Below are 25,798 nucleotides of genomic sequence, written 5' to 3'. Positions count from 1 at the left end.
GGCGTTTAACTGCGAGAGGGACCCAATTGCAAATGTTATACAATTACCATTAAGACTTGTAAACAAAGTTTAATCACGTTAATTTAAATGAATCAGTGTATTCTTTGCAATTTTTAAATGAAATAAGCGTTTCTATGGGATGATAGTAGTATAATTAACATTTTAGGTAAGGCTTACGTCCTTCATCATTATGACCAACTGACTATAAAGCGCGTACCTTAGTTTATAACAATATCATAAGGATGTTTGCAAACAATGTCGGCAGGTACTATAATCGTTTCAAATGTGTTATTTAAATAAGTAAGCCTACAGTCAGTTCGGCTGACGTATTCATAACCACTCTGATCCCTTTAATTATTAGCACGTTAACGCCGGCGCCTACCTCTGGTAATAGAAGAGACAGTAGCCAAATTGATGCGCTGGCGTCAATATACATATTAATTGTATATATTGAATATGTATGTTCCAATACTTCTTCCTTCAATAATATATTCCTCTAATAATAACTATTTTTTACTGTATAAGATATCCACATACATACAATATGTGGATATAATATGTACATATCTCACAAAGTAAAGGCAGAAGTAGAAAAAAAATTATGCCGCTGGAATATGCAATAATATGTACACATTTACTATATAAATTGATTTAAATCGTGTATACGTAAGTACCTAAAAATCTGCAAGTAGATATGTTCAAGAAAGGACAGCAAGCTTAGGAGGCAATAAGAACATAAACCAATATACTTGCGGAAATTGCGTTTTTCGTCATTGTTTTAACGTGAAGAGAGGCATCCTCCCTAACGAGGTTTAACTAACGAAAAGAATTCCCACTTTCAGAAAATTAACTAATCAGGTTTCACAAAAAATATGGACAAAGCCGAATTCGACTGTCGTGAGTTCTGCGGAAACGCAGAGCCGTCAGTCACTTTCGGAATTTCTTACGGAACTCAGTGAGTAAACTTTCGAGAAAGTGTTCGCTGTGTCGGAGCAGCGGGTTAAAACTTTGATTTGCTATTCCATTTGCTGGTAGAGTGGTACACCCAGGTTGCTACACAATCCGCCCGCCTTCTAATACCAATATCCTAGGGCAGATTCGTGAAAAATCCTCAGGATATATTATCGTTTGCTGTATCGCTAGACAAATAAACACGATTCTCTCAAAGTATTAATACAATGAAAGTATAGAAAATGCCTGTGAAAGATCTACCACGTAACCCTTCAAGCTAGCAAGCACTGTAAACGAGTTTTGATCGCCTGATTGTGCTATTCGTAGCGCTCCAGTCTATACTTGCTTATGGAAATCAATTCCTCAGTAGTGCCCGATCATATTTAATTTATGACTGGCCGTGGTATCAAGCAAACGAATGATCTAAACGAACTATTACAGTCACTGTTCAGATCGAGTGTCATAGATTTGTACTGCAGTTTTGTTTGGCGAATGCCCTTTTACAGCAGTAGCTACAGCAGCTACTACTTGCTTTAAAAGCTTATAATTGATAAACGAAGACAAAAATACTATTTTATTACTTTTGATTTTCGCCTTACTTTCGCCAGCCTTTAAACATTTTCTCATCTATAGTCAGAAAATATTAAACTTTCTTTGGACCACCACTTTTGTGAAAGTGTTGTCATCCAATATGCATTGTTACGGTTACCTCTACGGTTATGTTCAATTTCTCATGTGCTATCTACTATTTTCTACGTTTATGCTCCATTTCTCAAAAAATTGTCGAAGCCCTGGTTTAAGAAAGACTACTGTCTTAAAATGTGAAACGAAAAGCAGTAATTATTTACGAATTGTCTTAATACTTACTAGTTCAAATAACAATTTATAGTAGACATAAAGAATTTCAAATTTACCGTCACAATTTCCAGCATTTCTTGTCGGGAGATATAGCCGTTACCGTCAAGGTCGTACATGCTGAAGGCCCATTTTAATTTCTGTTCTAATTTGCCACGAGATGTTATGTTTAAAGCACACAGGAATTCTCGGAAGTCAATTGTTCCATCACCATTTGCATCAAACGTCCTGAATACGTGCTCTGAAAACTATATATTATACAATCACCACAAATGCATGTTACATTAAAATTAAAAAACTTATTATGAAAATTTTTAGTCCGCCTTAGTGCCCCCGAAACAAAAGAGAATGAATATTCTTACAGGGATAGTTTCTACTATTTCCTCATGATTTGTTATTAAATGAAGTTCAGGTCATGACATTTTTAACTAGTTTCATGATTTTTCTTATATATTCTGAAAAATACTTTGTCCCAATACTGTTTTGATACTCTTTAGTGCATCTTACGCAATACATATACATATAACGTTTGAAAATATCCTAAAACTAATAAAAATTTAGCTAAATCATGTATGATCGACCATCATAATCGTTCTTTTTTGAAACGTGTATTGCACTTCTATCAATCTGTTTTTCTTACCAACAGGATAACAAGAATATATAATAATAATAATAAAATTAAAAGGTATTGAAAGATTTAAAAAAGGTGGACGTATATTTACAAATATAATTTTTTAGGTCGTTAAATGTAATGAAAAAAGTTAATAAGATTTATGAAACAGTTTGTATCAAATAAGAAGTGTGACCACTAAGTTGAAAAGATATAGTTATAGCTCCGAGTCTAACTCCCCAAAGGGTTTTCCCCCTCCCAGTATCAATCGTCCCCTCGTTTTTTATATAATCACAAAACTTGAATCAGGCTCTAATGACCACGTATGACTAATAATAATTGCTTAGAATAAAATCTATTATGGAATGTATTTTGATTTACCTTAGACGCATCGCCATAGGGAAAAAAGTTTCCATATATTTTCTTAAATTCTTCTATGCTTAGATGTCCACTCGGACAGTCTTTCAAAAAGCCTTTATACCACTCCTGAATTTCAGCATCTTTAAAAAAGAAGGTATATTATAAGAACTAAGGAGTAATGGTTACTAACAAGGGTAAAAATAAAACAAAAGTAAAATTAGAGCAGAAGTAATTCTCTTAAATTGAATGTGCAAAATCAAATTACTTTGTTCAAAGTTTCGCTTGTTTCCTCTAAATCAGGTATGAACATTACGAGAAAAAAACATATGTATTTTGGGAATTTTGTGCAACAAACTTATACAGTAGGCGTGTTTAGACATGTGATTTGGAAGCTATAAAACCGAGCAAAGGTGGTTCTGTTGCGGGATACAATATGGTCTTTCAAGAAAATCACGTTTGAAACTGGTCACAATCGAATGGATGAAACACGTTGCGGTTTATTCTATTTTAATTCACTCTTTATCTTTATATTATTCGAGCCTGAGGATGAAGAATCACTGTTTTTAGAGAATATTAATTAGGGCGCATCGTGCCAGGACACACAGGGTTGCCGAAATCATTTCTTCGCTGCTTGTATTCATTGTCCCGCCTGATTCTAATCTCCCGCGGAGGTCCAAAGATCACCACTGCTTTTCAAGGCAAAGCTTATTAAGGAAATTGTGAAGCGCTATCCATCTTATAGCATCCATCAACACCAGAATCATTGGAATGAGTACGAAAGATTTCACTTGACTGTTTTGCCTGTAAGGAATTTTGTTCTAGGTTGGATTAATGTGCGATTGACGATGTCAAATATACCCCAATAGGGCTAAACCCAACATTCCATTAGAGAGGACCTCGATCCCATGTGACTCTACCACCGCGCCATCTACTGTTAATCACCGTCGATCTTCCAGCTATGTATCACAAATTCTCGGCACTAGAGTAAACTCTTAAATCAGGACTGGCTAGAAACTTGTCCTCACGTTTGCTATCAGAGTAATATGCGACTCAAGTTGTAACATGTAGAGCAAAAGGGTGGAGGAACTTATAAATGTAGACTGTAGTAGCCTTATCTACTCACACTACGCCACGATCTCCACCAGGGATAGGGATGCCAGGTGAGCAGAATTTGTTGACGTTACTGCAATAAGAGTAGTATAACGCCATCCACTATGTAGTATTGGGTTTCTATGCTCCTCTACTCCTACTCGTATTGTAATAATGTTAGAAAGTTCTGCTTGCTTGGCATCCTTAATTCCTACTCTTTCACAGCTGGTATGACTGAGAACGCTCTCGCAGTTACTCGCGGGCACCTAAGGTCCCATTCAGACGGATTCGCCGCGAATGCAAATAGAACTAAGACCATTCTGAGAGGATAAACCAATGGAGAAGACGCGTTGCAAGCAAAGTCAGATTCCGTTGGTCACCGAAAGTACCTGAAAATCCTCGACAGATTTCTTCCTAAATTACCATAGAATTCGACACTTTGCTCACTAGTCATGGAAAGGAAGTTGGGGACGCCTGCGGAGAAGAGAAAATGATAGATGCCAGATCAAGATAGAGAATACGTTAGGTTCTACACCTAAGTAGTCGTAGGTAATTGGTTAGGACCCATTGAGAAAGGCGCGTACTGCGTGAGAGTCAATACCAGTCACAAATCAGGAAAGCGGCAACACCGCAAATGAGAGGCTCTGGCCACCATGTATTTCTTTCAAAATACAGACAATAACTTGTGAACTCAGAAAATATTGAAGTGTTTATTGGACACGATTTCAGACACTGACTGAGTGGGCAATTCTTTCTTTCTGGACCACTTGGTAGTGAATTTTTTCAGAAATTGAAAGTTTTTCGTTAATCCTTAAAAACAAAGGCGCTCTTCTTTAATAGAAGGAAGAAAATCTCACGAAATAGTATTCTAGAAATAAATCTTGATATTCCATAGTCGAAAGAGGTAAAGTACCTTGACCTACTATTTGATGAAGATTTGAGGTGGATCTTGGTAATAATATTGCGATATGTCGTGACAAAATGTCTTTCAATAACGTTATAGAGTAAAAAAGTGAGGGAACTGCAGGGTAAGGGAAGCAACTGCGCCCCAACTCCTGTGGTCACTATGTACAAACTTTGAGCCAAATCGGCAGCCTGCATTATACATAAGTACTCTCCTCATGAGGTACTGAAACAGCGCTCTAAGTTAAACACGCCTGCTACACAAAGTATGTTAGCTTCTATCATCATCTGGATTTGTGTTAAAGGGTATTATTATCTATAAGAAAATTATAAAAGAATCAACGAAAATAGTAGACGAGGCATCCTATATACATACATTACTTTGTATTATTTAAAATACTGGTTCATTTGAAAAATATTGATATACTCAGAATTTTTTAATATAATGAAATTAGTTGTACATATCCTACTAACAAATTTCTCAAAAGGGATTAAGAGGCTCACCTGAAAATTCAGTATTTTGTTTTAGATCCTCTAGTACTTCTGGCTTCAGCTTACTGTTCTGTTTTCCCATGGCTGTTCAAAATCCTTGACAGGATTTTTTTTCTTCTTGAGGTTCGATGATTAATTAGCCGATTACGATAGTGCTAACTAGACTACTATTCTACTGGCACCGTTGAAAATAACACAACTCGTGGTTATGTTCTCCTCCAAACACCCCTACAAAAAACAAAAAGTATATGAATATTTATTACTGTCCATAAGTTTCTGAGTTAAAATGATTAATGAGAACCGAGATTTTCGCAGCTTTTCTTCTAAAAGAATAGAATGTATCAAATGTCTGGTACATGTTATCACGAAGTTTGTTTTTGTGTTTACAAAAAAGAGTAGAAAGTGTTAACAATAATGTCTAACTATATTCTAATTTGTACAATTTATAGGTAACATACTTTTAAATATTTTAAAGGATGATAAGGGAAATCAAGTAGATCAGAAAATGTTCTATAGTAAAATATTCGATTTATCTCTGTTTACAGTAATAGTGCCTTGAAATTAACATGCTTATATGCTATAATAATAGTCGGGATGTTTAACAGTTTTAAAGATCCAGTAGAAAGTAACAATAGAATAAACAATTTTTAACGCATGTTATACCTGCTACAGTGTAACTATTAATGGACTTTAAACATTTTTATATGAATATTAAGTCAGAAACTCTGGACTAATAGTAATGTTACCTATAGTTATGAATGCATTGCTACGAGAATATAAAAAGCATTATTACTGCAAAACAGGGACAAATGGTAAATTATCATACAACATTTTGGAATTCATTTATGCTCCTCTTCAACCTTTTAAAATATACGTTGTTTATATCCTCAACAGATATATCACGTAAATTTAAGTTACATAGAAAGATATAATTGTGTTTTCTGCAGATTCAAGTGCTCGTAGGTATGCGCCAAGGTGTTTGCAAAGAAATAGTGTTGACAACAGTAGATTTTAAGTAAAAAGTAACTTTGTATACATGACTATGAACTTCAATGGTAACTATAGTAAGGGTATTTAGTATTGTTAATGTAGACATGTGCAATAGGTTTGTCTGATTTGTCTTGCCTAGTTTGACTTTTTCGCTTTACCTGAATCGGAGGTGTCCGCACACTCACTAGCTTGATGATATCCGCGATTAACCAACCCCTATATGTTCAAAACTATTTAGCACTTATCCAAGTCACTTATACCTGCACTGTTACCTATTTTTGCTAAGTTTATCTGGGTTTTAACCAAACATAGATTATTAACTCTAGATAATTCTGTATTAATGTTCATGCTTACATATACTCAAAAGCGCTTAATCTTTTGTCTATACACTATATTCTATTACACAAAACGCATTCCCAGTACTTGCCTTTACGCTGTGCTACCCTCTTTAAGGTCTTGCTGGGCTACTTGACATAGAGATATTCCGACATTTTGAATGAGTGGGATACAGTTATAGATCTTAAAAGGACTATCATACCGAATGCAATATAAAATAGGTAGTGTATGAATAAAAAATTAAGCGTTTGCGAACATATATGCACATGAATGTTGTTTTATTGCCTTCGTATTTAAAATGTATTCTTCAAATTGGCTCACATATTTAGAAACACTCTGTATTTAAATTGGCAGAACAAACGAATAATCGATGTGCATCTTATCAATTAATCTATTATCACTTTTTTTCGTTCACTCTATTTTCTTCCTTATTCACTCTCACTTTCTCTCTCACACACACGCTGTCCTGTTTGTCGTTCGTGGGTCATTCTTTCTCATTCTCTTTTATTGTTTCTCAGAACTATTCTTTTCTTCGATTGCCGACTCTCATCGTCCAAAAAAAGTAGCAACGAATTAAGAGCTCAATGCAATCGATTCGATGCCAACGGAAGTGTGAATTGCTTATCGTATCTAAGGTATCTGTTTCTGACCGCACCGATGAAAGAATACATGGGACCTTTGCTAGAAAAATGATACAATACGAGAAGATACGTTTGCCAAAATGTATCTAATATTAAACTGCTTTATGATCGTAATTTGTAAACTACGTTTCCTGAGTTTTGTCATTATTGTTATCGAAGGTGCAACTGAGAGTATTACTGTCGCTTTATACGATCGTGTTCTTGACTCTACGGATTGCTTCTCTGACCAGTAGTGACAAGAACAACTTGTATACATTATTCATCTCGGAATAAAGTGACGATGAACATCAAATATAGTATTATTTCGATACAAATCCACGTCTCGGAGGGATAGAGCGAAAGTAGCAGTATATTGGGGGATCTAGAAAGGTGCTCGAGGGAGATGACGTCACAGAGGTGTCACGCCTGATGACGTCATCCTGATAAGACAGATTTGGATGAAACTTTGTACGCTCAAGCAATAGCAAAAAATAATAGAAACATTTTCCTTAGTTTCGGTAACTCAAGCTTAAGCAATGAAAATATTATCCAAAGTTCGACGTCTAAAATGGCTAATTCGGAATTGTTTAGAGATGAACGAAATTTATTAATAGTAACTAGATGATTTTTAATATAGTAGAAGAGTATGCTATAGATAACAAAAAATGTTAAAAAATGTTTACAAGAATGTGTTCGCCATATTTATCTGAAAAGATACAACTATTATTACTTTCGTATAACGAACAATAGCATTTTTTATTCCACACAACGAAATACATAGAAGTATTTATAACTATTTAACATTTAACAAAAAATTATATTTCTTGTGTCGGCTGCCCGTGGACTCGTATCAACACGGAATTGTTCGTTCCTGATATTTTCGATTGATATTTCTGATTATACGTGACAGTTACTATTCAAACTTATTGTTAGTAGAAATCACATAATGCTATAAAGCACACCACTCTGAAAAGTACAGGGTAATTCAAACAACGCATATTGAATACGCACTGTACAATGTACAAACTATATTACTTTACAATTATAGATGCGATTTTACATACATGCAAAGTAATATAGTTTGTACAATTCGTATTCGACATGTGTTGTTCGAGTATCTTATGTGACACTGTAAGGTATTGCAAAATAATATCGCGCCAGCATCTAGACCTTTCCAAGCAACTTATATTTCATTATCTTCATGTACAAATAAACTTTCTATTTCTGTAAGAAGTTGTCTCTCTCTGGATTTTAAAGATAACTTAAAAAATTGAAAAGAAATATTTTTTATAATGTGATTAGATTTAAGAGAAATGTTCAGGGACTTGAATATTGTTCAGAGTTCATGGACTATCTTCTGAGTTCTGAAGAATATTTAGATGTATTATGCATGTCAATGTACAGCATGTCAATGTCCACTATTTTACTGTTAGCACAGAACCCTGTATACGAACAGTAATACTGATTTAGAATATTGACAATGTAGGTGCATGAACGTTGCCAGAAACGATATAAACGATATTATTGATAGCATTGCTATCGTGTATCGAGTATATTGCTACGACGACTTGGTACAAGAAATGAAGTGTCGTCGAATCAACCCCTGCTTGCTTGTATCATTTGTTCTGAGGCACTCTGTATATATGTACTTATTGCTCATAGGGGCTGAGCAAGTGTACAGTCCGATTTTCCAGAGTTGGGGCCTGGTGACCGAGTCCTCTAACTCGTGAATACGGGTCATTCCACGCGAAATCGGGCACGTTTCGGAGCAAGTTCTTGTAATTTGCTCAAATTTGAATATGTTGTAGTCTTTAACGATATTTAAACGTACCCTAAAGGATTTTTCAAAATTTTGAAAATTGTCGATTTTACAGCTGTTTGAAGTTAAGTGCTACCTTTTTTTTAAAAAATTATAGCTATTGAACTAGTAAGCGGATGGAGATGAGCTTTACGGTGCTTATAGAGAAAACATTGAAGTTTGTAAAAAAAATTATTTCATTTAAAAAAACTTGTTTTTTAATCATCTTTTTTGCAATTATTTTAAACAAATGCAGGTTTTTAAAATGATGCGCGATTTTAAAAATCTGAAAAAAAAGGAGAATATACTTTGATCCTTCCCCTTGATGGACAAACTTTCAAAAAGATGGACATTTTAAAATTGGCCCTGTGAAAATTGCTGAAAGTTGACGCTGCGTCGAGTCGCACTACTGTGGCGGGCGCGTCGTCGCTGGCAGCCTACTCGTGTCCAGCGGACGAACGTGCGTTATTATTTGCGATCAAGGCGGCAAATATTGGTAACTCACTCTTTGTCAATGATACTTATTGACAAGTTCACATTCATTTTTGCCATGTGAAGTTGCAAAAAAGTGCTAGTCTGCATTAATACCAAAATCTTCGAAATGAAAGCTAGGATTTAAGAGATTATATTTATGTTTTCAAGAATAAGACGAAGATTGAGTTACCAATATTTATTGATTGCATTAAACCTTGCAAATACTCGGAGATAATGTAGAGTAATGTTGGGTGAAGTCGCCTTGATTCCAAATAATAACGCACGTTCGCCCGCTGGAGTCGAGTAGGCTGCTAGCGTCGACGCGCCCGCCACAGCACTGCGACTCGACGCAGCGTCAACTTTCGGCAATTTTCACAGGGCCAATTTTAAAATGTCCATCTTTTTGAAAGTTTGTCCATCAAGGGGAAGGATCAAACTATATTCTCCTTTTTTTTCAGATTTTTAAAATCGCGCATCATCTTAAAAACCTGCATTTGTTTAAAATAATTGCAAAAAAGATGATTAAAAAACAAGTTTTTTTAAATGAAATAATTTTTTTTACAAACTTCAATGTTTTCTCTATAAGCACCGTAAAGCTCATCTCCATCCGCTTACTAGTTCAATAGCTATAATTTTTTAAAAAAAAGGTAGCACTTAACTTCAAACAGCTGTAAAATCGACAATTTTCAAAATTTTGAAAAATCCTTTAGGGCACGTTTAAATGTCGTTAAAGACTACAACATATTCAAATTTGAGCAAATTACAAGAACTTGCTCCGAAACGTGCCCGATTTCGCGTGGAATGACCCATACTGCTTCTCCCACCTAGGGCGACGCACATCCTACTTATTGGGCCTTAATCAATTATCTACGAATACTTAGTCGTAAGTCCTCACAGATCCTTGCTCATTTCTTATCTTTGGCGTTTGCCGTCTTCCCTTCTCAGCAAGGACACCTCGCGCTATTTCAATGGCGGTTGACAAGGGTGTCGAATCCTATTAGCAATTTAGGGAGACTCGTGTCGCACAGAAAAAGTGGCGGACAATTTGGTTTAATTTAACTCGAACTCAAAGCAGGTAAAATAGTGTCTTGAACGACCTCGGAACTTCTTGCAGGTCTATATAATATTAAATTGACATTAGAATCCTCTGAATTGATAAACGAATACGAAAAAAGTAATCAATTTAGCATGGGGTGTTTTGTAGATGAAGGAATCTGTTTTAGAAAGACGCACTTGCTCCTAAAGATAGAAAGAGAGATTCGATAGGTTACATAATCTGGCAACGTTGCTTGAAATGCGCATCTAGCATTGGGTTCTTGCCGGGCTATGTGTCGGCTATTTGGCATGCCCAGGACTCAACTTTGGAAAATCGCACTGTAGGTCGAGGCATTGTAACAAATTTCAGTCAAACAGTTCAGCATAATAGTGAAATTCCAAGACTCACGAGTCCGTTGACAATAGTGATAAACTAAAATTCTTAAATTGCGAAGAATTATCAAAGACTTTAATTGACCTAGTGAACATTTATACTTGAAGAATAAACATTATATTAAAATGAGAAAGCAAAATGTTTTTTTTAATATACATATTATATTCATGCACAATTTATTAAAATACAAATAAAAAGTGAATGAGCGGTAAGAAAAAAAGAAAGAAATTCATTTATTATATATAAGTACATTCTCTTTTCAAATGGCAATAATTAATGTAATCTATTAATCTAAAATTTGTATATACAGTATATTATCTAATATAATTTTGTCTTGTTAACGAATTACTTTAAAATGTTTAAAACTATTTCAAAGCATATAAGATTAAGAATACTTAATGGCATTAGATTCTTTTACATACGCATGTAACAAAAAAGAAGATCAATGCAAGGTCACAGAAAGATAAAAATAAAGTAGAGGCAACAAAACAATATGCTACATAGTAACAGCAGATTTGGAAGAAGTGAAATTGTCACTTATGATAAAAGCAGATGCATTCTACTACAAGACCAAACTTTGCTCACATAATTTTACACTACATAACGTTGTATCCCACCAGTGCACCATTGGCGGAACGAAACATAAGTGGATCTTCATCTACGTTTACTTGTTGCCTGATAGATCACTTGAAAGAGCATTATCTGAAAAAAACTTGCATTTATATTTTACGATACGTGTAGTGTGCATTGTTGGTAAGTTGGCTGTTGGGGCCGCACAGGTGTAAGAGGAGTATAAATGTATTTTGCAGACTTTTTCTGCTGAATGTGTTGAATATGTCTGTTGAACTGTATCTTTCTGCATATGAATTAATGACGAATCTGAATTAAGCCGTTTATACATGCGTACATGCTTTCAAAACAGAAAAATAAATTAATGTATCGTATAACGAGGAGACTTAGGTACTAGCAACATACAGTACGTACCAAAATAATTATATAAAATATAAATCTAGACTGAAATAATCAGTTTTTTTAAGCTCCTGTAAAATTTCATTTCTATTACATACATATTATAATGGTATTGCATTATTGCCTCGATAAGAGTCCACAGTTCGGAAAACAAGGCGAAACTGTATCGAGAGCTGAATACTAGTCAACCTTTACCCTTCACCACCCTATGTTAGGGAACAAAGGTGCAATCGTTTATCGATATACTGTACTTTAAAAATGAAATATTCAGTCTATAAACATCAAATATTCAACAAATAACATATATTTTAATAGAACTAGTAAATACTAAGATATATATATGCAAGAAATTGCAAAAGTTGTAAAATTGTCCGCAAAGTATTACAATAATATTATATTATAACACCATTTCTCGGCAATATATTTTCTTGTTAAATCAAACGTGTGTGTCAACCCGCATTTTAACCATGAGAAACAAAAATCTTTTCGAGCTACCTCTCTTTTTATCCAGTTACACCAATGTCCTCTTCGCGATCATTTCTCAGTAATCTGGCAGCGAAAAAAGCGTGGACTATGTTCGTCACTCTTGGTTGGTAATGATTATGAAAGTGTTGTAAGTAACAAAACGAAAAAAGTAGAACTTATCACTTATTTGGTGTTACATTGATATATATTACAAAAGAAGTGATAACCTATTTTTATTAATTTTTTTTATTCAAAACACTTTCATAATTACCGGTAGATTTAAACAATCCTCCCACCTTTCTACTGAAATTCATTTATACAATTATCAACATAAATTATTTTATGATTAATATCTCTGTTAAAATATATATTCAATTATTTGTTGAATATTTGCTGTTTAATGTTGATATCGAATAAGAATAACAATAAATGTCTTGTTGAGGTTAAATGAATTCGGCATTAGTTTAAAGTTCAGTTCTAGCGTTTTACTAGTTTATATGTACAAAGACTGGGTGAACTGAAATTTGAGTAAACTTATATATTACATTGTTATAGAGTCTTTAATGGAAAAGCAAACAAAATAAGTTTGTAACAAGCTTGGAATCAAGAGAAACAAAAGGTGCTCATTTTAAGACGCCTGTGAGTGAGATTTTGGTGTACAACATATTTTAGGGAAAAAAAATCAACGCCGAACAGGTATAGCGTATTTAAACCATAGCATAATTAATAAATCTTGGTAACTATCAAGCTCTAAGGTTTCGAAAAACGGTTTTCGTAATTACGAGTTCAAATGTTCAGATTATACGAACTAAACGATTTACTATATGAAAAGCAGGTACGAAATAAAGTGTAGTGACTTTTTATTTTATAACGTTTCATTTATGTGCATATGCAGGTAGATATGCAAAGTTCAATCATTTTCTCTTATCGAAATTTCACATGATTTTTCAATCCAAATCTTGTATGTATAATCACACCTATTATTTTATTTCTATAAATCGTATTTATATCTTCTTGTGAATCAGTTTAACAATGGAGAAATACATTAGTTATAGCGGTGAAGTATACAGATATAAGTACGCAAACAACTAAATAACAATTGTATTCGCTACAAAATATAGAATTTTGATTAAAGAAATATTGTAGCACTCAGGGGCTCGGGACCTATAAGTACATAAATGGATAACACTGAAATTGAAAGTTAGAATATCTAGGTCACTTTAATTTTGCTGAACATCAAAGCCGGTGAATCTGCGGCTCGTGGACCGCATGCAGTTCTACTTTATAGTGTATAGCAACGTTATCTACTGATGGGACTGCTTCCCATTCCACTCAGTCCATTGATTTGTCGAAGTTGGGATCAGCGATACAGATCAGTAGTATTGCGAGATGCATGACAAAATATATTTCAGTGATGCCATAGCGGAGATATCGCTGCAAATGCAGTCAAATTTCATGCAGCACCTCTACTCTTCTAGTTTCTGACGTCACTGGAAGACATTTTGTTTCGGCGTCTGGCAATACTGCAATATCAGTGAGGGCCACCTTTTCTTCTCGAGCTTAACTTGCCATGTAGGGGCAAGGGATGACGTAGAGGATTCCCCCACTTTCACTCTCGGAGAGTGTCTCTTTCAGTAGGAGAATGGAAGTGGGGCGAACACAAGTGACGTGATGCGTCTCCAGAACGTTTTGTTCCTTCTACTTCATCCTTGCATCGAAAGAGGCACTCTTCAAGAGAGTGGAAGTGGGAGCATCTCGTTCCCCTCCGAGAAAGAATTATTCTTTGATTTCGCAAGCCTGCTTGTGCATATGCAATGGGGCAATGTGGAGGGAGAACAACTGCGAAAGGAAAAGGTGACCTTCACCAGCCTACGTCGCTGATCTCGACTTGAATATATACGTCGTACGGAATATTCTAATTTTCTTGAAAATAGGAGTCGCCAGTTTATCGTAATGGTTCTTATAGCGTCGCGTGGTTTCCCTGAAAAAGGAAATAGCCGAATAACAGGAGAAAATAACTTTCTGTGACATCATGGAGTAGAAGGATAGGGATACCGCATGGTATCTGGCTACATTGCCCATTTTACCTGTACCTTTCTGCTCTATGACATCACTGGAAACCATTTTGTCGCGGTATCTCGTTACTTTGTTGCCAGCCTTGGTTTGAACAGTTCTAGTATACAGGAACAGACAAAGTAGGAAACGAACAATATGCGACCAATTTGTCAGTGCCACAAGTTTGCCAGCCTTGTTGTACACCATTTTTCATATGTTAAAGCTTTTTGATAATATATCCCGTATGAATTTTATGAAACACTTTGCATAGTGATAAAATATAAGAATTTGAATTCAAAGGAGGGGACAGAATGGCTGGCGTAGAAAAATATAAAATTGCAAGAATAGCGCAAGTAATTTAATTTCAATCATATTTGAATTGTGATTTTATTTAACGTCTCTCACTTTGTTTCATTAAATTTTTAATTTCAATTGACTTTAGCTTTATGTGGTATCCACATTAGGTTCTATAAAGATTAGTAAAATATTTTACTACCTAAAACTACGTAAACAATAGGATATTCTAGAACAGTGATTAGGTTTCATTTATAATTTAGTACCTTATAGAAGCTTTACGGATGTACATAGTATGATTGACACTAATGTTCAAACAGTTTTACGTCCGTGATCCACGTAACTGAAATAAATCACGCCTTTTTTCTGAATGCAATGCAAGGTGTATTGTTTTGCAAGTGTTACAGTGTAAATGCATAACTTCTTAAAATAGGAATACGTATTTTGTATACATGTACGACTAGCAAAATCTATTGCATTATTTGGGTATTAGTAAAAAATTGTCAAACTTCAATATTCCATAACTTGTTATAAACAACCAAATTCGATGCAGTAAAAAAAGTATTAACTTGAACTTTCTACGTTTTGACTCTTTCGTCTGATTTCATTTAAACCGATATTCAAGAGATCGTCAAATTGTTAGAATTTCTTCATGTTTGACAATATTTGATATACTGTATAAGCAAGAGTACTTGCAATTTTTGCGTGTAGTGTCAGAAAGCGTGATTATTTTCCATTGAAACAAGCGAAATTGCATCGGTAATTATTTGGAATATGGTTTTCTACGCTGATTTCAATGACCTTGAAATATGTTATTTGAAACAACTTTTTGAACAATTTTTTTCTATAGAAATAACCGCCGCTTGGCTTTAGTTTCCGAGATATAAGCAAATAATACATTGTGCAACTAGTACGCGAAACTTAGGATAAGTTTTGTACAAAGAGAGATCATGTTAGGGTTGTAACAGACTTCCCCTACCCAAGGATTGGAGTTTTAAACTCTCTCAAAGGCAATATGTACCAATAGTTTTGTTTAATTAATTTATTATGATGTCCGATAACCCCACAGTAACCAACAATTCTATCAACGTAACAATAACAACAGCTTTTTGCTAATATCTCAAAAACTGAAGTCTAGTTACATGTATAGAAAAAACTGTTCAGAAAGTTGTCCTCGACAACATATTTCAAGGCCATTGAAATCTGTGCTGTGGATCATATTCCAAGTAATTACCATCACGTCAAAAAGTGACTTTTTAATGAAGCTATAGCTTTTTATAGAACAAAACTGCAGTTTTACAGTTTTGACATTTTTCATGCAGAAACTACATGATTATAGCTCTACTCTTACAGTCATTTTAATCATTTCAGTACCGTTTGTTCAAATATTTTTTTTTTATTGTACTGTTTAGAGATGAGAACAAGTCCAGCGGAAGGAATGTGGAAGTAATTCATCGTGCTGTAATCTTTTTCTGCTACACATTGTTCTTTAATCGATACGTTAACATTTTCTTTTGTTTTGATATTAGAGCGCGTGTGTATACGTACAAGAATAGAGATTTTTCACCAATTCGTACGCAAAACGACACTATTAGAGCCACACAAAACCTACGAAGTACAGTAGATATACTCGGAATACATTCTTCGCTAGTGACTAGTTAGGAACGAATATTCTAGGAAGTGTAGGCAATTTGCACCACCTTTGACCTTGACTTGATTATTCAGTTAATGGTGGCGGCCAGTGATCAAAGAAAAAGGCAGCTCTGAGAAAGCATGAGGACATGCGAGAAAGAAAAAATGAACAAAAAAGAACGAATTTAAGAAAATGAAAATAAATGAGATGCACATAGATTCAATGCCTACTCTGACCATTTAAAAGCAGAAATTGAATAAAACTACTATTTTTTATAAATGAGAGTTCTTTGTTGACTCTGATATATCTTTCTCGTTTTAATGTCAGTATCTTATGCGAGTATTTATGCTAGATTTAAAAAATATATAAATCATACCCTATTTAATCTTAGTTACATAAAAAAATCACAATAAAACGATAAAAATATTTTGACAAAATAGAACCAAAAATTAAAAAATTCAATTTTTAATTCTTACTTCTGCTATTTCAATGCTTTTTTAATGGTTTTAAATGCTAGCTGTCAGTTTCTGACTAATAAGCTGCTGCGCGAGTCGGGTTGTGTTACATTTTCAACCTAACCGTCCAGGAATACCCAAATGTGGGGATAGTGATGAATATTTAGAGAAATATAGTGAATAGATATCTCGGAAATATTGCACCCCTTTCTTGCCTGTATCATCCCGCTGGACTTTTCATCTCTGCATTGTACTCAGAAATAGGTAATTTATTCCAATTGCGTGGATCACTCAGTATTATGAAACACATGTAATTAAATATTAAATTAATTATAATTAGATGTAAAATGCGAATATATTAATTCTTTTTAATTCTATAGCACTTGCGTGTCTTACATATTGTTATTGTATTTGTAATTATTGTTATTATTGTTATTGTTATTTTGGACCATATTTGATAAAAATTGAATTGAAAAATGTGTGTAAGCAAACGAATTAAAGAAATACATTTTATATGAATGTTATCGTTGAAACGATTAATTTATGACTTTTAAACCTTAAAGTTGGTGAATATTTTTTTTTTGGATTAACAGTTTTGTTTAATTCAACTTTCAAATTTGTAAATTAGATTTCATAATATTGTATAATACTATATACTATATTAAAAACAGATTACTTTTGAACTATTAATATATTCATTGACATCGAATGTTTTATTAAAATGAAATACTTCACACAATCAAAGACCTTCATAATTGTATATCAACTTTTTCCTGTAACGTTTAATGATACACAGATTTACATTTTCATGTTCTGTTTCCGAGCTAGTTTTGCGTGATCAGAAACAATAATAAATATTCCATGGAAAAGTGTGTCATTCGTAAAATTTAACGACTTAATAGTTACTTCTTTTCTGTGAACATACTTTAAATTTCCTATGACATATAAAATTTAAAAGTGAAACGATAAAAATGACTAAAGTTAAATGATAAATTGTAATATATAATATACTTTACATTCGTTCTTAAATATTATAAAATTTTTTCGGGTATAGTCATTGACTCCTCCAACAAAGAAGCTATTTATTTCGATTGTCAATGCTGCACTTTCTATTTCGGTCGAGTTGCGATATTACATTTCGCATCTTCTTTCAATTTATAGGAAATTGTCAAAAGATTTACAAACAAAATAGCAGTTAGTGTGTAGAAGTGCGTTTACATTCAATGAACAATGGCAAACGAATAGATTTGAATAAATCGTATAAAATTCTTCTTGGAATGTGCGTGTACAAAAATGTTGAATCTAAACAATAGAGTACTGCTATCCAAGCGAGAACTCGGAAGTCCTTTAGGTCAGTGACGCTAGAATTGTGGGACAAAGGACAAATGGCTAATTCCCGCTATGACCTAAGTACTGTCGGACCATGCTATGCTTCCATCATATTTCACACTCCAGACAAGTGTACCCTACTCCTAGACAGGGCACATGAATAGAAATAGGGTATGCTTGTGTAGAGTATGATAGAAGTACAGTATGCCATAGTAAGGGTAAGCTCTTTATCTTATGTCTCACGATTCTGATATTTGGCATCATCACTTAAAATTTTGGTGAAAAGCCGAAGGCCGATAAGAAATCATTTATTTTACCCGATTGTAAGCGACGCAAAATTCCTTCGTTTTTTGTTCTATCGTATTCACTGCAAATAAATGCTTTTCAGTCATTTAAAATTCAAAATTCCCTCACTGAAACTAACTTTTCAACACACGTTGAAGTCTTTAATACAAAAAATAATACACGAGAACTCATAATTGTATTGAGAAAGTGTATAGTTTTGGAGTATTATATATTTAATTGCTATAGTGATAGGTGAAAAGGGTGGTGTTCATTTTGCTATTAAATACTATTTTATCTTAAAGTGATGCAAAGAAGTATTGAGAGCATGGGATTAAAGTACAAAAGCATACCTATAAATTCCATCAAATCAGCGCAGCTATTGTTAAATTAATTAACAAGTTGTTCTCGGAGTTTAAGACATTAATTTGCAATATATTGGCAGTTTTAGATATATGTCACATTTCTATCCCGAAAACAATTGAAAATTTTATGTTTTACCCAAAAATAATAACGTTTCAAATTTACTATGACCTTTATATAATGCATCAAATTTCTTCATTCGCCTTCAATTTATCATTTCTTATATTAATGACATGCGTTCGCCATCGTTCGATAAGTTTAAACGCATCTAATAAACGAAAGCAGTCACTTGTATGTACATTGCAAGTATTTTTAAAATGTATTTTAGCATGTGCACTTAAACGAGTACACGTATAAATTAATATCAGTGTATAAAAGATAATTTAGCTTCTGTGTTACACATTCATTTTTATAGATTTTATATTTCTATCTGTAGGTAATGAACTTTATGCAATGAATTAAAATGATATAAATTATTTTGATGCTACAGGTCTAATTTTTTTTAGAATCAATTTACCGAGAAAATCAAATACCAAGTAAGTAAGTATTATAAACATATAAATATTTTGGATTTACAAAATTGTAGTGAGCAAATATGAATCCTTTGCCTTCTATAAATTTTAATCAATAATAGGTACGCATTTTACTTGGTAAATGTAAATAAACTAATACGCGCGAAATATGAATTCTTGCTTCAATTTACTTTTCAAGAGGAGACAATGATATGTACTTAACCTAGTGTGTATTATATATATGTATATATAATATATAATAATACATCATATATATATATACATATAATGTGTATTCTGTTTACATCGATTCCACAACCTACATATAGGTACATAGGCATCTACTAATAGTATCGTTGTAATCTTTTCGAGTGAGTCTTAATGAAAATATGTTATAGTAGTGATTTAAAAAATTCGTAAAATACCTAGTACTATAATGTCAACCTGTAATTAACAATAAGAGGAAATATTAGTTTCTCGATAGAGGCCAACTTATCGTTATTTTCTTAAAGGGAGAAAAATATCCCACAAAATAGATAAAAAGCAATTAGGCGTTTTTGGTTGTTTACTATTAAGAATAGAATTTAAATCTAACAATGGAATTTTCTTTACATGGCTGATGCTGCAACTGGCTGCAACGTCCAAACGCATCCAATGTTTTTCAATATGCGTGTAATCTACTGTTTTTATTTTCTTATTTTTTCTTTCGATGTATGGGGTGGATGTTGCAACTTGTCTGTCAGTCATGTACAGGAAATTCCACCTAGAGGTTATCATGAATCAAGAAAGTTCTTTTTAACCTGCTTAATAGATGACATTACTTTTAAAAACTAAATGCATACGTCAGGTCTGTTCACTGGTAAAGCTTCTGACGTCAGTAATCTTCTACGACTTATAATGGGTCTAAGAATCGCTTTCTATCCATGTTAAAATAAATGAAATTGCTACTATTTCTTTAAGTAATACACGATTGGTGACGTAGTTTGGTAATAGTTGAATCAGGATGAAGAAAGATTCTCGGCACACGGGCCCATAGACGAGTTTGAAATAAATTAATCTTTTACTCCGAATAATAAACTTCACGGTTTTCCCTGATCCAAACTCAACTGCTCTGAGCCGTGTCAAATCGATTAAAAAATACAAGATACAACAATAATGAGAGAATGAATATTGTTATCAGTAGGAATTGATATAATACATAAAAAATATAACCTAAAATTTAAGATAAAAACAAGGATCATTTAGTTAAACTTGTATAATACTTTCTTCCCTGTTTAAAAAGAAAAGAAACTGTTTCTTTGAGTATTATTCATGCTTTTTACACCTTTAAATGAACTTCCTACTCGTACTTATGTTCTTTGTTCATTTCTGATCTGTTAAGATTGATCATTATTATACAGTGTTTAAATAATATACGTTTCAATATGCTAAGGAGTGTTAAGAAAGCCCTGGACACAAAATGTTCGATATGTCTATTTTGCAATAATAATGCGTTGATGTTAATAGTACAGAGATGAGAACTTTAGTTAGACTGCAAAGGACTTTGCAGATTTGGCGTCGCTCTGTCTGTGCCATTCTCCTTATAAATTACATACATAAATGAATCCTTCATCTCGTATGTACGCACACACGTTCAGTTATCAAAACAAAAGAATGCACTGGCGTATTTGATTTTAGGAAAAGCAGACCATAGAGAGAAGATGTAATTATTGTCCGATTTTCTTAAGTAGATCCAAAGTGAACGGAGCCTTTAATTTGCAATGTTATCGCTTCTTCGATTTGTGAATAGTATTTTTCCCTCAGGATACGCCTCCTACTCAATGAGTCTTAATTAATTATCATTGATTATTTAGTCTGGGATCCCCACTGGTCCTCATTTATTGCCCATGTTTGTCTGTTACCTTTCCTTTTCAACAGGGTCACTTATCGTTATTTCAATAACGATTGTTAAGAGTGTCAAAATAAAAGCCTCCCACATCATATTGCGCTATAATCAAAACCCCTTACATTGGTAAAAAAATCCGAAAAAAAAAATCAATTTAAGGTGGGATACCTATCCAGAAGCGTTCAGAACACATGCATCTTTGAGAATTTTTTCAAGAGTAGCTGTTGAACTTTTTTGGGTAAACATCTTTTCCTATATGTAACACGTTTTAATGAATCTTTATAGATTTTTCTTATACAACAAATGAATAATATAAAACGTATAGCTAACATTCCAGAAGGCAATTTATTGAAAGCTTTTGAAATGAAAAATTCTTCAATTTTTAAATACTACATTAAATTATCTAGTTTTTAACGAGCCAAATTTTTCATAAAGTAATTTGTAACAATATATATAGCGGTAACTGAAAATCGATATTGTAACTTTTAGCTGCAGATAAAGACTAGATAATTTAATATAGTATCTCAAAATTGAATGGTTTTTCATTTTAGATAATCCATTTCCGACAAGCAGCGGTCGCTGTAATGCGTTTTCAATAAAACGCCTTCTGGGATGTTAGCTATACTTTTTATATCATTCATTTGTTATATAAGAAAAATCTATAAAGATTCATTAAAACGTGTTACATATAGGAAAAAATGTTTACCCAAAAATGTTCAACAGCTATTCTAGAAAAAGTTCCCGAAGATGCATGCGTTTTGAGTCCTCCTGGGTATCGCAAAGGTATCCCACCTTCAATTGATTACTTTTTTTTACTAATGTAAGGGGTTCTGATTATAGTGCAACTTGCTTTATCGAGTCTGTGAGAAACTCATTTACTGTGAAGGATAGAAGGAGAAATAGCTTTGAATCCCCACCATGCCACAAGTGTCGGCTACCTAGCAAACATCAGGGATCTTCTTTAAAGTATCGGATCTGCATTCCTTTCGCTGTACTTCTTTTGCATAGTAAATAATTTGGGCTTACCAATTACTTAAGAAAATGTGTACGTAATTGAAAAGTTTATTAAGATTCTCATGAACAATGGATCTACGACTGTAGAGAACACTGTGTTTTTAATCGGACACGTTGAATTTGGCTAAGCTCATTTAAACAAAAATCGCGGATATTAAAATTAAAAATTAGACACAGGATCCTTTAACTACTGGTTTAGTGTACAGACAAACTCGCTTTAAGGCATTAATATCGCAGAATGCAGACAGTTCGTACATTTTGTCATAAAATATTCCACGATCCATTTGAGCTCTATAACTACTCGTTAACATGTTTGCTATCCGTCTGAAATGACAAAGGAGTTTTGTCACGCGTTGGCGCGTAATAGGTAGCGAATGTTATATTATTGAACTTATAATCACTCTTAAATAAACGCCAGATCATCAACTGAAATCGCCAGTTTAAAGTCGGTGTAAACATGATAACGCCAAACTGTGACAAACATAAGCGTTATCAGTGTCAACCCTGCTGTCCAAGATAGCCGAGTCATGAATGTTAGTTCAGTTATCCACACAGAATGTAAGTACCCCTTAGGATCACGTCTCTAATTAATCCGAATTTCGATATAAGCAAGTCTTTAGAATTCGAGTTCCAAGTATTTAGTTCATAAAGACTATTAATAATTTCTGACCAAATGTTAATTTAATCACTGCATTTTCACGACTCCTTTCATAACAACGTATTAAAAACTACTTATTGAAATGTATATTATTTACACTGTATAGAACAAAGGATACATTTGTCATAAGAATGTAAAATTATCGAAAACCAGTTGAATAAGCAGAATAGCAAAGATTCACATGTGGTAAACAATTCCAGTATAAACTATTATGTTAAAATTAGTTATAGCAAACACATATCAACGTCTTCCACTAATAAAGGAATTTATCAGAAAGAAGCTATGCATGCCTTGTCGTTCATTCTTTATCACAAGTTGAGTAAACATTATACATTATTGTAAACCAGAAGTTAGTTGCAAGTCTGTTAAAGAAAAAGATATTGTTGGTATTTTTTAAATCCAACTTGGAGTTCTTTAATTTATACCATTATTTTAAACATAAATATATATTCTTATCTTCAAGCAGCATACATATGTAGCCACGATTCTGTAAATATATGCTTCCTTCATAGGCTTCTCTTTTTCTCAAAATGAACTTACATTGGAAGTCTTGTTGTCTGATGCATATTATGAAACAATTGTAAATGTCACTTATGAACATGTTACTCACTGTATATGAACTGCATCTTAAACATATGCAATATAAATATATTATATATAATCATCATTATATACACAGCTAATATTAGTTGTGCGATTGCAATTCATAATATGTGACACGACTATTATAATATGACATTGTGCAATATATAATATAAAAAAGAGTCTTACACATGCATCATCGGAAAATGAAAGACGCGAGCATAATTCATACATATTTGCGAAAACTGCAAATATGTAGTATATTCTGTTTTCGACGAAACGAATGTAGACATCACGTTCTTTAAATAAGCATAAAATACGCATACGTTTTCGGTAAACATAAGTATTCTTCTAGTATTATGGCATCGTTTGATATATAACTGTCTTTTTGATTGAGACTATTCCCTACAGCATCATCTTGCATCTTGTATTACCACTACATGTATGCGTATCAATGCAGTGGTTTCTCATTGTTGATTGAAATTCAAAGCAAACATAATTGTCTTACCATTTGATGTTGAAACACTAAAAAGTCCTGTAGAATTATGTCTAGTAAGTATGTTTACATCAATTTTCTGATACTTGTTACAAGAGCACCCATTGAAGTTATCAGTATAGAAACATTGACATTAATTTCATCAAGCTCTTTCATCCAATTTTAAGATTTCAATTTAATTATAATTACAATAAATATAATTTAAAGCGATATTCGACGTGGCCCTTTTTAGCGATGGAAAGATTTAAATTGCACCAGAATAATAACATGGCCATCTTTTGTACAAATGGTCGACATGTACGTTTGTTTCATGCGGTGTGATTGTAAATTGTGTACAAACTTATATCATGTCCATGACGTTATGTTCTTAAAATAATTTTCGGATGAATCCTATAACAAGTAATATAATTCGCTGAGAGTTCTTATTACTCTTGATGACTGTCGCAGTCTGAAAACTTTACGTGTTCAGACGCAGTCTTATCAAATTGTAAGAGCCTCTATATTTGCACTATATAATCATGTAATGTAATCTTGTAACAAGAATCGTTTCTATGCAAATGTAAATAGATCTGAGATTGCTTTCGTTGATGCTCCTCGATCGCATTATATCATATAAATGTCTTTTGAACATCGTGGGCATTATGGGAGAAATTGGTCCAAAAGCGAGGCACGGGAATTAGGGAGCCAACATTTTTGATAATTCCTCATCTTGGAGACAACCCTTCAAAAATTCTTCTTGTGTAAGTTGACCATCGTTGTTTTCATCCATTTTTGCAAAAATACTTTTTGCTCTTTCTTCTGCACTATCCGCAGGTCTGCTACTAGAACAAGCGCCAAGCATGTCGTATATTGCCTACAAACAAAAACAGGGCGTAATTCAAGACAAATTAGTAAATAAGTATTATTATCAATATAAATTATACTGTCTACAAACTCTACATGAAAAAAACAAATCGAAGATGTAGAAAAAATTTGTTAATCTCATGTTTCATATTCGGGAAAATTAGTTTTGAATTTTAACCAAGTTCGACTATATCGAAATACAATTTTAGAGATTTAAGGGGGAAAAGGGGAAAGGGGGAACGCTTCTAGCCTACCACAGTCCAGACATGTTCAAGAGTTCGCTCCTGGCGAAAGAGTGCTCTTCGATGCCTGCGAGCGACGGCAGAACTGATTGGGTTAAAGAGTGGGGGTCGTGGCGCAGTATAAACGGGTACCACCAAGGATGACATGAAATCTGTTGCACGGTGACGTCATGAGATATAGAGGAAACGTTCCGAACGGAGTTGGGATTGCTAGCAGTCATTGGTTAGTAGGGTAATCCCTACCCTATTCGAAAAGTTTCCTATCTCCCCCATAACGTCACCCAGCAGTAGATTTCATACTATCCCTATTGCTAGATGATGCGTTCTCACTAATCCCAATGGTTCCCTCACTAGTACTCCTGTAGTAGTAAGGACTAGTAGAGAGTTTGTTGGCGATTTCGAGCGTATGGGACATAACAGACGATTCGCTTTTCTTTTACGACCAAGAATTTCAGAACAATCTTGGTGTGTTATTTTTAATGCGTAGGAGTGTATAGATATGTTATATCTATATAGGGTGTAACAAGTATATTTCTCAATATTTTAAGAGGTGGTAAAGGAACAAATGGAAGACAAAATATCCTATAGCATAATATCCAATCTACCTCCACTATTTTAAATTTGGCGGTATATGTTTGAAACACATATACCTATTATTCACGTACATTGGAAAAACGAACACATTGGAATAGTGTATTGACTTAGATTTTTTACTTGTTTAATAAAGTGACGTATTTTCACTTGTTTAATAAAGTAACCTTATAAACACTGTATTTATGACCGCAGTAAATAGGTTAGGTTCTTATTGATGCGC

General features: G+C 33.5%; 2 protein-coding genes across 6 annotated transcripts in view; both read right to left on the bottom strand.

Annotated features, from left to right (window-relative positions):
* Window positions 1-25,798, bottom strand: part of Nca (neurocalcin homolog) — a 245,771-nt gene that overhangs the window by 8,331 nt on the left and 211,642 nt on the right. The window contains exons 2-4 of the mRNA XM_076376115.1: window positions 5,273-5,488; window positions 2,798-2,916; window positions 1,866-2,054 (exon numbers count right to left, since the gene is read on the bottom strand). Coding sequence (XP_076232230.1) covers window positions 1,866-2,054; window positions 2,798-2,916; window positions 5,273-5,342 — 378 coding nt within the window. The 5' untranslated portion in view covers window positions 5,343-5,488. The remainder of the gene's footprint in view (window positions 1-1,865; window positions 2,055-2,797; window positions 2,917-5,272; window positions 5,489-25,798) is intronic.
* The window catches only part of LOC143178177 (neuronal calcium sensor 2), a 175,657-nt gene continuing 171,774 nt past the window's right edge, over window positions 21,916-25,798 (bottom strand). For all 5 annotated transcript variants that reach the window (XM_076376693.1, XM_076376697.1, XM_076376696.1 and 2 more), the window contains one exon: window positions 21,916-24,752. In XM_076376693.1, coding sequence (XP_076232808.1) covers window positions 24,576-24,752 — 177 coding nt within the window. In that variant the 3' untranslated portion in view covers window positions 21,916-24,575. The remainder of the gene's footprint in view (window positions 24,753-25,798) is intronic.

This window comes from Calliopsis andreniformis, chromosome 4 (assembly GCF_051401765.1).
Source record: "Calliopsis andreniformis isolate RMS-2024a chromosome 4, iyCalAndr_principal, whole genome shotgun sequence".
Classification (NCBI taxonomy): Eukaryota; Metazoa; Arthropoda; class Insecta; order Hymenoptera; family Andrenidae; genus Calliopsis; species Calliopsis andreniformis.
The sequence above is the reverse complement of the archived record's forward strand: the minus strand, read 5'-3'. Positions and strand labels throughout refer to the sequence as shown.